Here is a 14,457-nt window from a genome sequence, read left to right as displayed (position 1 = left end):
AAAAAAAAAAAAAAGTTACTAATACTTAGACTTTACAGACCTGAAACTTACCTATAGCACTTATTCATTGTTGCTCTTATAGTTGTGTAAATTGCTTCCTTGTCCTCATTTGTAAGTCGCTTTGGATAAAAGCGTCTGCTAAATGAATAAATGTAAATGTAATGCCCCAGTAAAGTGAAGGGGACACCATTCTGTCAGTGGGCGCCGTCTTTCGGATGTTTTGTTAAACCGAGGTCCTTAAAAATCCCATGGCACTTCTCGTAAAGAGTGGGGGTGTAACCCAAGTATCCTGGCCAAATTCCCTCCATCGGCCCTTACGATCATGGCCTCCCAATCCTCCTTATCCACTGAATTGGCTCTATCACTGTCTCTCCACTCCACCTATGGCTGGTGTGTGGTGAGTGCGCTGGCGCCGTTGTCCTGTGGCTGCCGTCGCATCATCCAAGTGGATGCCCCCCCCCCACATGATTGTGAAGCTCTTTGGGTGTATGGCAATACACAATACATGCGCTATATAAATGCACATTACTTACTGCTGTAATTGATCTGTCAGTCAGCAGACGTGGTGTAATTAGTGCTTCCATTATTGGTCCCGATGTGGTTCTCATAGGGAGAGACCACACATCAGAGTACTAGGGTTCTGCATATAACCAAAGAGCTTACAATGACCAAGAGGCGACACTCAATAGAACGTTCCATTGCAAGAGTATCGCCCAGCAACAGCCCCGGATTTCGCCATTTTGGAGGGAAAGTGATTGGCCGTCTATAGGATCTCATTAATGTCGTGATGGCAAGCAGCTGCTTTGTTTTTTTATTTATTTATTTAAAAAGCGCATTAAAGCCGAGATACAACCTGAAAGATGACAATACAACACTTATTATCACAATCATCAGCACTGTTCATAGTTTATTTTACAGACTTATAATATGCTGTTGTTCTATTGGAGTTTTCATTCCATAATGGCCATCGCGCCCTCTAGTGGCTGTTTCCCAAATTACACTAGAGTGTCGCCTCTTGGTCATTCTAAGCTCTTTGATATAACCAAAAAACATAGGCTGTTTCTCAATACCAAGTACACAAAGTTTGGACTTGCGTCCTTGGAAGTTCAGACTTGCCAAGTTCAGACTTGGAAGAACGAACACCCGAGGACGCGAGGACACAAGTCGGGTACTTCTTCAAATGGAACAGCAGTGTACTTTATAACGTCACTTACCTCACCATGGATTCATCAGTTGCACTGTACATTATCAATAAAATGATTTAATTACTATTATATTAATATTATAAATCTACATTTTTGATTTAAGAAAATGTACACATATATTCATATAAATGTGAATTAAAATGAGTTATTATACACAGACACATGTCTTTGATTATCAGATTTAATAGACTTCAATGGTAATTATACACACAATAAGAAATAAAGACATACACGATAAGAGATAAAGATTGCGTCAAACTATTTGGTAAAAGACAAATAGCGTACAACACGGTAACATAATTAAAGACAATTATAAAAGGTAACAAAATAACAATGGCAAAATAATACACCTGAGAACAAATAATAGATTTATAACACAAAAAACTGTCCCTTAGATATTCACAAGATGTATTAAATATCACGTTTTAACTACAATGGAGTGATGAGGTCCAGCGGTACGTCCGAGATGGCCTGGCCGAAGTAAAGCTGCTCTGGCGGGGGAGGTGATGACGGAGCTTCTGCTGGCAGGCTGGGAGTCGGAGTCCGCATAAGTTGAGCCACATCGTTAAATACGCGCTATCTTTGTGAATAAACTGCCGATTCGAGTTTAAAACAACTACATTCTTGCCTAAAAAACTCTAAGAACTTTATTTTGTGACACAGTTAAGGAGTATTTTTAAAACCGTGCGGGTTTCCTCCTCCGCCATTAGCGCTTGCTGGTTACGCTGCAATGCATTCTGAGATACTTGAGCTTCGCAAGTTCACACAAGTCACCTCTCGATGCATCCTTGGCCAAAGGGGCAGAGCAAGTACACATCCGGGAATTTCATTTGTACTTGGCCAGATGTGAACTTTGAATTGGAACAGTACTTTGGCGACGGTTGATGAGGTTTCACGAGGACACAAGAACGCAAGTACAGACAAGAACGCGTATTCAGAAACAGCCATAGAATACACAAGACATGTCACTTGTATACATTTAAATGGGGAAAAGTGTAACTGTCATGAGGCAAATGAAGCTCAGCCTTTTAATGCAGGAGCCAATCAGCAATCGCTATAAGGCGAATAAAACCCACCTTCTAGTGCATAAGCCAATCAACGATCGCTATAAAATGACAATTTTCCAGGGGAGGAGCTCGGACCAGACCTGAGTTTCATGAGTGATATGAACATTTAGAAATTAAACTAAACAGACAGTTGTTGTTTAATTTTATTGGTTATTTATATTATTAAATGCAATCGTAAGCTTGACAAGTAATTTTTGAGAATTTGATGTTTCCCCGTTCAAACAGAATGCCTGAGCATACTGCCGAGAGGCGTTTCAAAGATGGTCGCCGAGTGAAATTACTTTCCCTAAAGGGACTTTAATATAACCTAATGTTAGGAATAGGATGTATTTGTTTGGGAAGATGTCATAAAAAAAAGAAATCCTATAACATTTCATAACATGCATAAAATCACATTAATTTCCATGATGTTTATAAAGGTTTCATGACAGTCTTATGCACACCCCTTCAAGTAAAGTGTTTCCAAGTGTTTTTTACCTTATTTAACCACTATTAAATGTTTTCATAAGAATGCTGTGCTGTTAGCCACAACGTAGTAACATAAAATGGCACACTGTTGTCTTGTTATGATTATTGCAGATCTTTCCAGAAAATATGACTGCATCAGACTGGAACGCCTTTGTCAAGTCCGGGCTAAAGTAAGTGATTTTTCTGATAGAATAAGCACATTCAGACTGAATGAAACATACTGCTCTGTACATAAGCTAGTGTGCAGCCTGGATGATGACAACTTTATTCTCAGGTATCGATACCATGACTGCAACTTTTTGGAGACATTAAACTCTCTGGTGGAGGTCATATATGATACACCAGACACCCCTAAAGAGATGCTGCCTGTGGCTACCATTCACATGATGACCACCACACACTCTCTGTTCTTGCCCACAATGCTGGCGATCGATACCGATAGTCTTCGGCTGTCTAAAGGTAACAAAGTAGAGACCAACAAATTTGCATTATTTTTTGCATTTGCTAGCTTGTGGTTTTTATTGGCTACTGCCATCAATGTCTACTTTGACCCTCAAACACTGTAGTTGTAGCTGAGGCCTAAACTGTTTCATTTGTGTGGCTGAAGATATGCAGTTTTCTTCACTGCCAAATATGGTTGTACCCATGGGCGTAAATCTTATTTAACAGTAGGGGGGGACAATAAATATAAAATTTCTTTCGAGCATTTTTTGAAGGGCACACAAATAATACAGCCAAATTTTACTAATAAAGATATGTCCCCGCAGTTAAAAATGGTTTCATTATAAATATTAGTATAGCATGGAGACTTCATCATTATGATTATTCTCAAAGTTTTTCTCAGGTTCAATGACAGCAAATGTTTCTTCAAGGGTCCGTTCTTCGTACCTCGCTTAAATGATCTAAGATGATTTGGCAGATCCTGGATGTTGTAATCTTGATAACTGATCTCTGGCTAATTTGGTTCTTCAAACAAGTTCGCGAATCAGATTAGAATATCTGGATAAACTGATCTGAGATCGCTGCGTGTGTTGTGAAGGACAGATCTATCCATCCTCGAAATCATGATCAGCAATGCAACGATTGGCTGACGGCACAGCAGCGTAATGACATCATCTGATTAATATTCAATTATTCATGTGAGCAAAATTACATCAAATTAGCAGTCAACGGTTTGTTAAATATGACACGCAATAACCTTCCACATTTGTTGTGAGCTGCAGGCTTTACACTTCATCATGTATTTCAATGCAAATCAATGTATTTAGTTCTACATTTAGAAAAGATTTTCTTTATTATAGTAGCCGTTTTTTTAATCGATGTAAAGAATAACTGGTTGTTTACAAAAGCATTTTGATATTGGTAAAGGCGTCTGCAACTTTTGTGAAGCATCAAATCCATGGCATATTAACTATCAAAACATTATGACTGCATAAATGTATTATTGCTTAAAAAAAAAGTCACATATTGTATATTTCTATTATACACCATTTGTACTAAAGCGATCTAAAAAGTTCATATCAATAAGTTTTCTCTTTGCACCACCAGGTGGCAGTCTTTGTGTCATTTCGATGGTGCAGATTGCATAAGTTTTATTAATATGTATAACTTTATTTATTTTATTAATGACTAAAACTTTATATATATATATAGTTAAAAATATGTACCGTTTTCTCAAGTGTATATAACTACTACTGTAAGAAAATATCAGAATTCAGAACATACTTTCTGTATTATATTTGCTTGAAAAAAGCCGATCTAATCCTGTTTATATGAATTGAACCTGCTCCCGATCAGGTTTGACCTAGCAGAACTGTTGCTATGACAACAACTCTCGGATCAGCTTTGAAGAACGAAACGATCCTGGATCGTGTCAAATCGTCAATATCCAAATCCAGCTAATTGAGTAATCCACGTATGAAGAACGGACCCCAAAACTATTTATTGCATTGTTTGTTGTGTTGTTTACAGTCAACAGTCTGACTCCTGAAGCAGAAGAAATGCAAGAAGAGATATTTTCCATACTCATAATAACTATCTTTAAAACGTTAAAATAACCAATCATATTGTAAATCAGTGAGCCTGTGAAATCTGCTAAACAGCCACAACTCAGAAAACATAAAAAAATTGTTCAACCCCCAAAAGAATCGTCATTATCCCTTCAATAAACTACAGCACGCTTACTTGACACTGTACATCTGACTGACCCTGCCCTGCCTGCTCCCCAGTCATTACTTTCTCCTTTGCCTGTGATTAATATTGTGACATTAGTATTTTCATAAGCACTCATTCTGAAAGCCAAATTGCTTAATATGTGAAGTTTTTGTACGTGGCGTTTAGCTGCACTGAAAAATTATGTCGATTTTTCTCTGTCATTTTATCCAATACATGACACTGCCAGGCAAGTTTATTTATGCTGTAGCACATTTTATACACAATGGCAATTCAAAGTGCTTTACATAAAGAATGCAAAACTATCATAAAAATAATCACAACAATAAAAACAAAGAATTAAAAAGGTTAACATTTTAATTTCAAATTAATTGAGTACAACAGAATAGAAACTGATTTTACAAAAAAATACAGTGGGGTTAGTGTGCACAGTGTAGCACCGTGCTCATTTGGCAAATACACAACTAATAATATGCAAATTGTGGTCGTTAAGGTTAGGTTAACATTATGCCAAGTCGTCACAAATGAAACAATGCATGGGAAACAAGCTAACGCTAACTAGATAAGTAATTTTTATCGCTAATACAGCAGATTCATGGAAAATGACCAGCTAAAACCAGCTTGACCAGCCTGGTTTTAGCTGGACATAGCTGGTTTTGGCTGGGCTCCCAGCCTGCTAGGCTGGTCAAGCTGGTTTTAGCTGGTCATCTCCCAGCCTAACCAGCTAAGACCAGGCTGGAAATGGCTGGAAACCAGCCTGAAAATGGCCAAAACCCCTCTAAAACCAGCCTGGTTGACCAGCTAAAACCAGCCAACCAGCCTTTTTCAGCAGGGTATACAGCACCTCTCACGCTTAAAATGTGTAGATTCAGTAGCAAACGCTGTTACCTCCTATGACGACGATGGCATCGTCCATCGCGATGTTTCACATTAGACATCGTACGATGCCAAATTGGTCAACATCGCCCAACCCTTACTTGTTTATTAATGAATTGTTTTCCAGAGTCATTGGTGTCACTTTTGCTTACGCTGGTGAGAAAAAGTCCAGAAGTGTGTAACGTCAATCATTTCCTTGTGCTTCTCGGCGCATATGAAGCTTCACTGAGCACCACTGGTAAATATGCCCTATGTTATATAAGCGATTTGAATATTAGCATTATTTCTCATTTACATCATGGGTAAAATGTTTTGGTTTTCACAGATCAGAAGCTTCTGCTCGTCCTCCAGGAATATGAGAAGAACAACATTAGTCTTGCAGAATTTCAGTACGTTTCAGATCAAGCATGATTCCCACAGACAGAGAGAGGCTGTTTATTTTAAACGTTATTGTGTGTGTGTGTGTTTGTTGCCAGGTTTGTGTTGTGGGGTCCCGCTGCAGTGGAGCATCATAAAACCCGCAAGAGCCTGGGACCTTCACTGTGGCAGAAGCCCACTTCAGAGCATCTGCTGTCTCTGCTCTCTGCTGACAGGATGTTGAACACTGTCACACATTTCCCACAGCGCCGCTACATCATCCCTCAGGTAGCAGCACTGTTTCCTAAGCCTGTTCCTGGAGGCACTTTAACAGTGCGTCCCAAATCACGTACTTCCCTACTTTCTACTATATTTGAAAAACAGAATGAAAGCTGTTGTAAGACAAATTCATAGTATTAAAAAATAGTAGATATGAAATAGCTGGATAGGGAATTATCTTTACTGATATTTTGTGTGTTTTTAATGCACACTTACTATCTACTAAGGCAGTGGTTCCCAGCCTGGGGTCCGCGCCCCCTTAGGGGGGCGCCAGAGTTCACAGGGGGGGCGCGGGAGAGGATAAGTATTAAGGTAGAAAAAGGCATAAAAATGCTCCACTATTATAAAGGGCTTTGCAATTAATCGTAAATCCGATTTAGATTTCTGTTTCAAATGATTATAAAAAAGCATTAATCGAGATAAATTATTATTGCATCATATTTTGCCATGTTCCAGTTGTACACGTGTTGCTCTTAAAAGCGCGAAAGAGCGCGTGCTTATGTGTGTGTGTGTAGCACGATCACGCAGTCAGAAGCATGCGGCCGGTCAGCATTCACTCTTATTCACACACTGAGACGAGCAGAGGAGCGCAGACATCTAAAGTCATCTTAACGTGAGCGCTTAAATGGTCAAATAGGTGTCAAAACACGGTGTTTAGTGATTATTTACATTAACCCTCATTTGTGTAATAAACAAACTAGTTGAGGACAATGACTGTAAAAAATATGGACGACGCGACAGCCCTTTTTCCCATTGAACGCCTTGAGGGCAAAACGCCTGCTTGACGGGCACAAACTGTCGCAAAAGACTGCTGAAATTGGAGCCAGACATGCGCAGAAGGATTGTCTGATGGAGCCAGAGGAGGAGCCGCGAAAATGAGCAGAGTCGAGCTTCCAATCAAACGCTTTATGTAAAATCAACTACGCCCCCCGAACTTCTCAGCATGCGTTTGCTGTCATATCAACACAAATGGATGTAATAACGTTAACAAATATGAGGGTTTTATATATTCAATCGCGCCAGCTCCAGGCCGCAGCGCATAACTTACTCGCGGCGTCGCGGGCTGATTCCGGCTCGCATGCGGCAGCGCCTGCTCGCTCGGCCGCCGCATCTGGCTCGATTGACTCGGACTGGAATCGGGCAGTGAGTCCAGGCATCCGGAGTAGGTCCAGCAGAGGTAACATTAGTCAGTCTGAGCTCTAAGAGATAAGTCTCCGGCAGGCGAGAATCTAGCCGGAACTGTGTTTTGCTATCTGGGTGGCTAGGCGTGTATCAGCAAACTAATAAAGCCCGAAAAAAGCCCTGAACCTAGCGAATAAACAGTGTTCCACCATGGATCATGTATGTCAGAAACTATAGTTTACTGCTGAACTCATTTTGTCATGGTAAAATAACACAGAAATCGAATAATAACATTTCAGTCTCCTGCCGAAGCTCAGACGCGCTGCTTTGAGAAACTGTCAATCACAGCTGTCAATCACGATGACACGGCCAGCATTAAATTACTGCTAAAAACAAACTGTTTACAAAAATGAAGATCTGCACCTATTTCAGCACAATAACCAGTGCCTTAATCGACCAGAACTATCTTTCGGGACATTTTATTGCAAGTGTAAAATTTTTTTTTATTTGGGCTCAAGTCTCCTTCATTAACACGGAGGAGGCGGGCTTTATGACTTGTACTGCAGCCAGCCCCCAGGGGCAGATCTAACGGCCGAAACCTTCACTCAAACGTAGGCTTGCGGCACACTTGGTTGAGGATCAAAAGACGTGAAAGAGAAACCATTAAAGAGACAGCGCGCTATAATCCTTCTGCCGCCTGTTTTTATCATTATTAAAGAAACATAACGAGAAAACCCTCGCTGCTCTTAACTGAACTGCTGTAGCTAAAGTGTTTTTCTTACAGTGAAGATGCTTAAAGCACAGTTTGTTTCATATTTTTATTCTATTGTATTTATTTCTCTTTCCTTTGCAGAGTGGAAAATAACTGTATGTATACAGTTGAAGTCAGTATTGTTAGCCCTCTTGAATATTAGCAAACCTTTTCTTGCCCAATTTCTGTTTCATGGAAAGAATATTTTATTAACTTATTTCTGAACATAATAGTTTTGATATCTCATTTCTAATTACTGATTTCTTTTTATCTTTGCTAAAATGACAGCACATAATATTTTACTAGATATTTTTCAATATATAAGCATTCAGATTTAAATTTAAGTGCAGTTCAAAGGCTTAATTAGAGTTTATTAGTTTATTCTGCAGACAATCAAAAATATGTATTGCTTAAGGGGGCTAATAATATTGACCTTAAATTGGTTTCAAAATATTTAAAGCTGTCTTTGTTCTAGCTAAAATAAAACAAATAGAAGAAAAAATATTATAGGAAATACTGTTAAAATTCCTTGCTCTGTTAAACATGGGGGGGCCCAAAGAAAAAGGTTGGGAACCACTGTACTAAGGCAACAGGAGAGGATTTATGAGTAGAACTTGTGCTGGTAAGTCATATGAAGATGTCGTATGTCCCAATTCCATTTATGCCACATAAGTTCATAATATATAGTAATGTTCAGGGCTTAACATTAACTTTTTTGACCACCAGCCACTGTGGCTAGTAGTTTTCCAACATTACTAGCCACTCGCCATTTTCACTAGCCACAATTTTATTGTTGGGAAAATATATTTTATACACATAAATATGTGACATGCTAAAATTACTTGATTTAGAGTTTGCATTATCTCTACATGCCTCCTCATTCATTTCACCTTTTGTGTGTCGTGTATGAGCTTGCTCAATAATCATGAGCAAATGGGTCAGGGTTTCATATATTACAATTAGTTTTCATAATTTTCAGAGCCCACAATTAAGGATTTACCCAATTTATCGCCGACCACACCATAAATAAACAGTTAATTATTTCTTAGCCACACATTTTAAATGTGGGAAAACATGCAAAATATTGCTGAATACTGTACTTTTTATTTAACAAAACATATGCACAGTCATATGTCCTGGCTAAAAGTCCCAGATCACCAGTTAACTACACATAAATGGAAAGTTATTCTCCCATTAAAGCAATGTTATTGTAAAAAAAAAAAAAAAAGATAATTAAACCATATTAATGCAAAAGAAAGCAGGTAAAAAACATACTGTGTGATAATGACAGGATGATCACACACGCATGGTTAATGATAGACCCATAAATTATCTGTTCAAAGAATGGTTAAACCGAAAGCAACTGGCGCTTTGTGACGCATGTATACTGTTTCCGGGTCCAAGCTGCCATTCATTTGAGTGGAGAAATCATGTTTTATTCCTATCACACATTAAAGTGAATTTTATATAAAGTCATAGTGTACACAACAATCTCTGGGCTTGCTGCATAACAAATACCAACAATTTAACAATTTATAAAAAATTAATCACTTTCTGGCCATCGGATATTAGGCATGGACATATATACTGCCATCGTGATTTTCGAAAGCATTGAATCGCTTAGTAAACGATTATTATTACCATTTCATGAGTCTCCCCATTCAGTTGAATAGAGCGCTCGGACCCGAAAGCCGCTTCGCTTCGTCACACTTAACAAGCGGATAAGTCAACTCTGGAACTCTGGAAAGCAGCAAGACTGTAACCTGCAGGTGCCTGTTCCTCCCTTTTTGTTCAGTCTATTTGAAAGAGAACCGATCGCATCAGTTGGGTTTCTTGACACAGTTGCTTCACAAAAGGAAACAGGAGCGCACGCGTTATAAACTGTCGCGCGTATCACCTCAGCGGTTAGCGCAAATGATTATCCTCTCATCCTGTATTCACCTGCTTTGCTTGCGCGAAGTTGCGAACGCAATTAATTTTGTCAGTTGTGTTGCTTCTCGATCGCCTGTGCATGCATATTGGGCCATCCTTATTGTCGAACACTCACACAGCAGAATTCCAGCAATTTACTTAAGATGTTTTAACTTTGCATTCATCAAAAATTGGCTGAACAAATTTTCTGGTATTTATTTTATTGTAAATGTAATGAGAAAGGGGCTAATAAATATATTTATTGTACACTAAGTTGCACACTTTTAAATTTACAAACAGCTATGTGAAAAGTAACAATAAAAAAGCATTACGGGCACTTTTTTTATTGTCAAACTAGAAATAAAATCGATAATGACTTGTTCACTTTTTAAAGCCTAAAACTCTTATTTACCCCATATTATTTTTTTAACAGGTGAATAAAACCATGATTTACTCTCAGGAAGGCAAGCGTTCAGTAGATCTGTCATCTCTGTATGATCCCTGCTTCCTCCTGCCGCTCTTCAGCTTCATCCTTCGGCCAGGTAACGTGACAAGACAAGGCAATGTTGTGCTCTGCTCACTGGACTTGATTGAAGTTTGAATGTTTGCATTACTTCATCATCCGCCTGTGATCTGCTTCGCTAACACAATTTTGGGTTTTATTTGTAAAGCTGTGTGCTGTTCTCTGTTTCTGTCCTATCAGAGTGTGCTGTGGACTGTCTGAAGTTTGTGTCCTGTCAGGCTTTGGGCGTCACAATGGCAGCTCTCAGCAGTTACGACTCTAAAGTCAGGGCCGCGGCTTATCAAGTACTGGGATCTTTTTATCAACACCTAGAAGGCGCTCGATTCAAGGAGAAGAGACAGGTAGAGAAATATTGCTGAAATATTACTTTTGAACAAAATATGTGTAATAACTGACATTTCTGTACTCTTTTGTTTATTTCATTTCAAACTGTGCTTTTCTGTGTAATTGTGAAATAAATAGGGAAATTTTTATAAAATGTTATATATAATGTAGTGCTGTCAATCGATTGAAAAAATTAACTAATTAATCGCACCTTTGTAAAAAAATTAATTGCGATTAATCACAATTAATTGCATTTAAAATACTGAAACTTGTAATTTTGGCTATTTAAATGTAAAATTAATGTAAACGCAAGACAAAAAATATTTAAATTCAAAATATAATTGTTTAATAGAATTATAACAGATTATAACAGATAGAATTAAACAGTCAATGCCAATAAAGAAAACATTGATTTCCATGTTGGATTCTAAGTGGACTGCAAAAAAATGCCAAAATACAGGCATTGCAGATATGGAAAATGAAAAATTATAATAATAAACTATAGAATACAAACTGTTGCACTCAATGTAAAGTTTTATTGCTGTGAGTTGAGAACATTAGTTATAGAGTAGAAACAATTTTGCTTAATCCTCCTTTACATTCATCCAGTTGCTAAGACTAGGAGTATCCCGCAAGTGCACAGAGACTCCCAAATGCCCGCAAATGAATGATAATTTCTTGCAAACCGGTCGTTAAATACATTGCACACCCCTCTCGCCCCTACTCAGATACGTCGCTCACTCCACCCCTGACACCCCTCAATGGGCCTGACACAGACACACACACACAGACAGACACACACAACGCGCTGCAGACGTTTTGGCCCCAACGGCCTTCCATACTGGAGCGACTCCCCTCAGATTCAACACGCATGATCACGTTCATCAAATTTGCTTAAACTAAGTGTCCTAAAGTATTACTGTATTTCACAAGGATTCTGACACAACAACGCGAAGCATACGCTTTCGTTGTGTTTAATGAGGAAACACGCTAAACTTGGAGGGCTCATGCTGAAAGGCAGAGTAATGCCCTGTCTTTGACAGCTCGCGACTTCACCAGACGTTCTGAGTACATTCACATAAGATACCCAATACTCCGATTTTAATATGATTAAGATAATACTCTTATTAAAATTCTACCGTGTAGCCTTAAAAGGAACCTTACCTTAAAGGAACACCGAGTCACGAAATGCGGAGGGTTTTCTTTCTGTTCGGCATGCGGTATCAACTTACAACAGAAGTCGAAAGTTAAAAATGAAACACCCGAAATTGCATGAAACTCTGGAGAGCCTGGTGATGCGACTAATTGTTTTATACTAAAACTTGCCTTCAAAAAGTGCTTCCTTGGTCTTATCCACATTTCTTGCATGTAGAACACACATCCACCACAACAGGAAGTAAAAAAACCTGCAACTGCGTTATTTGCGTAAATTTTTTTTAACGCGTTAATTATTTAAAATTAATCGTATGCGTTAACGCACTAATTTTGACAGCGCTAATATAATGTGAATGACCAAACAGTCTTATCAATACTAATATTTTTGTAAAAACGTTTAAAAATAATTACATTTAATTATCTTACCTACATTCCAGCTGCTGTACTTGCTGGACACGGTTAAGAACGGGATCCAAAAGCAAAACCTTCGGGTACCTTTCGTGCATGTGGCCTACATTGCCAAAGTTGCCCAGCAAATTTTGAGACCAGGTAAGTTCATGGAGTGCTCACTCGACATTGACATTTATAATAAGGGATATCGATTTGGTTTACCATTTCCCCTCTTCCCCACTGCAGAGGAGCACATGTACATGGTGGTGAGCAGGTTTCTTCTGGGAACACAGTTTCTGGACCTCAAGAGAGTTCCTGATTTCTTCAAACTTTTCTACAGCTTTGAACTGGAGGTGACAAAACATCAGACATCATGTGTTACCTGCTGAGCGCTGTTATAAAAGTGTACTATACAAAACGTTGGGTCTCATTTGCTAAACGTGTAAATGCACCAATTTTTGCTGACATTTTCATGAATAAGACAAGATTTATCAAAACATTCCTACTAAAATCTGTTCTAAATGTACAAAAAAAATTCAATAACAACTTACACCACACAAACACAATTATCATTTATGTCATAGTTATTAAGTACATCCAGGAGGTTGTTATCACAGAATAAAGTCAGACAAGCTTATTGGTAGCCTGATGTGTAAATATTTTACCTTTTGACTATTTTAACTAAGTGTTTATACATAGAAATCAATTCTTGAAATAATCATACATTTTCATATAATTAATCTATATATCAGTTTCAGAAAAACAGTTGTAAAATTATTATTACAAAATATTGGTTAACACAGTTAATAATTTCAGTTTATTTATTTGATTAGTTTAAAATTAAATTTGTTTAATCAACTTATTGTTTTATCACCATTCGAGATTTTGTATCACCATAGTTCCTAAAACTATGTCAAGACAGGAAGTGGGATTTAAACCCATCCTTTACAATATTATATTAGTGCATTTAAAAGATAAATTTGTGAGGGTGTGTATGTATGTGTATATATATATGTATGTATGTATGTATGTATGTATGTATGTATAAATATATATGTATGTATGTATGTATATATATATATATATATATATATATATATATATATATATATATATATATGTATGTGTATATATATATATATATATATATATATATATATATATATATATATATATATGTGTATGTATGTGTATATATATATATATATATATATATATATATATATATATATATGTATATGTATACGTATGTATGTGTATATATATATATATATATATATATATATATAAACGTATGTATGTATATATATATATATATATATATATATATATATATATATATATATATATATATATATATATACATACAGTTGAAGAATTATTAGCCCCCTGAATTATTTGCCCCATTTTTTTTTTGCCTCATAATAGTTTAAATAACTCATTTCATTTATTTTATCTTTGCTATGATGACAGTAAATATATTTGACTATATATTTTTTAAGACACTTCTAAACAGCTTAAAGTGACATTTAAAGGCTTAACTAGGTTAATTATGTTAACTAGGCAGGTTTGGGTAATTAAGCAAGTTATTGTATAACAATGGTTTGTTCTGTAGACTATTGAAAAAAACATTTGCTTAAAGACGTTAATAATTTTGACCTTAAAAGGGTTTTTTAAAAAATTTTAAACTGCTTTTATTCTAGCCGAAATAAAACAAATAAGACTTTCTCCAGAAGAAAAAATATTATCAGACATACTGTGAAAATTTCCTTGATCTGTTAAACATCATTTAGGAAATATTTAAAAAAGAAAAAAAAAAATTAAAAGAGGTTTAATAATTCTGACTTCAACTGTATG

General features: G+C 37.0%; 3 protein-coding genes across 3 annotated transcripts in view; all 3 read left to right on the top strand.

The window, feature by feature from the left end:
* The window catches only part of brwd1 (bromodomain and WD repeat domain containing 1), a 1,114,631-nt gene that overhangs the window by 216,530 nt on the left and 883,644 nt on the right, over positions 1-14,457 (top strand). The gene's annotated exons all lie outside the window — the stretch shown is intronic.
* The window catches only part of phkg1a (phosphorylase kinase, gamma 1a (muscle)), an 831,529-nt gene that overhangs the window by 66,059 nt on the left and 751,013 nt on the right, over positions 1-14,457 (top strand). The gene's annotated exons all lie outside the window — the stretch shown is intronic.
* urb1 (URB1 ribosome biogenesis homolog) overlaps positions 1-14,457 on the top strand; it is a 76,118-nt gene that overhangs the window by 44,091 nt on the left and 17,570 nt on the right. The window contains exons 27-35 of the mRNA NM_001326445.2: positions 2,852-2,910; positions 3,015-3,199; positions 5,916-6,026; positions 6,114-6,177; positions 6,265-6,433; positions 10,642-10,750; positions 10,912-11,072; positions 12,648-12,759; positions 12,847-12,953. Of these exons, the coding sequence (NP_001313374.2) occupies positions 2,852-2,910; positions 3,015-3,199; positions 5,916-6,026; positions 6,114-6,177; positions 6,265-6,433; positions 10,642-10,750; positions 10,912-11,072; positions 12,648-12,759; positions 12,847-12,953 (1,077 nt within the window). The remainder of the gene's footprint in view (positions 1-2,851; positions 2,911-3,014; positions 3,200-5,915; positions 6,027-6,113; positions 6,178-6,264; positions 6,434-10,641; positions 10,751-10,911; positions 11,073-12,647; positions 12,760-12,846; positions 12,954-14,457) is intronic.

The sequence above is a fragment of the Danio rerio genome, chromosome 15, assembly GCF_052040795.2.
Source record: "Danio rerio strain M-AB ecotype USA chromosome 15, GRCz13ab, whole genome shotgun sequence".
Lineage (NCBI taxonomy): Eukaryota > Metazoa > Chordata > Actinopteri > Cypriniformes > Danionidae > Danio > Danio rerio.
Note: the sequence above shows the minus strand (reverse complement) of the source record. Positions and strands in the feature narration are given on the sequence as shown.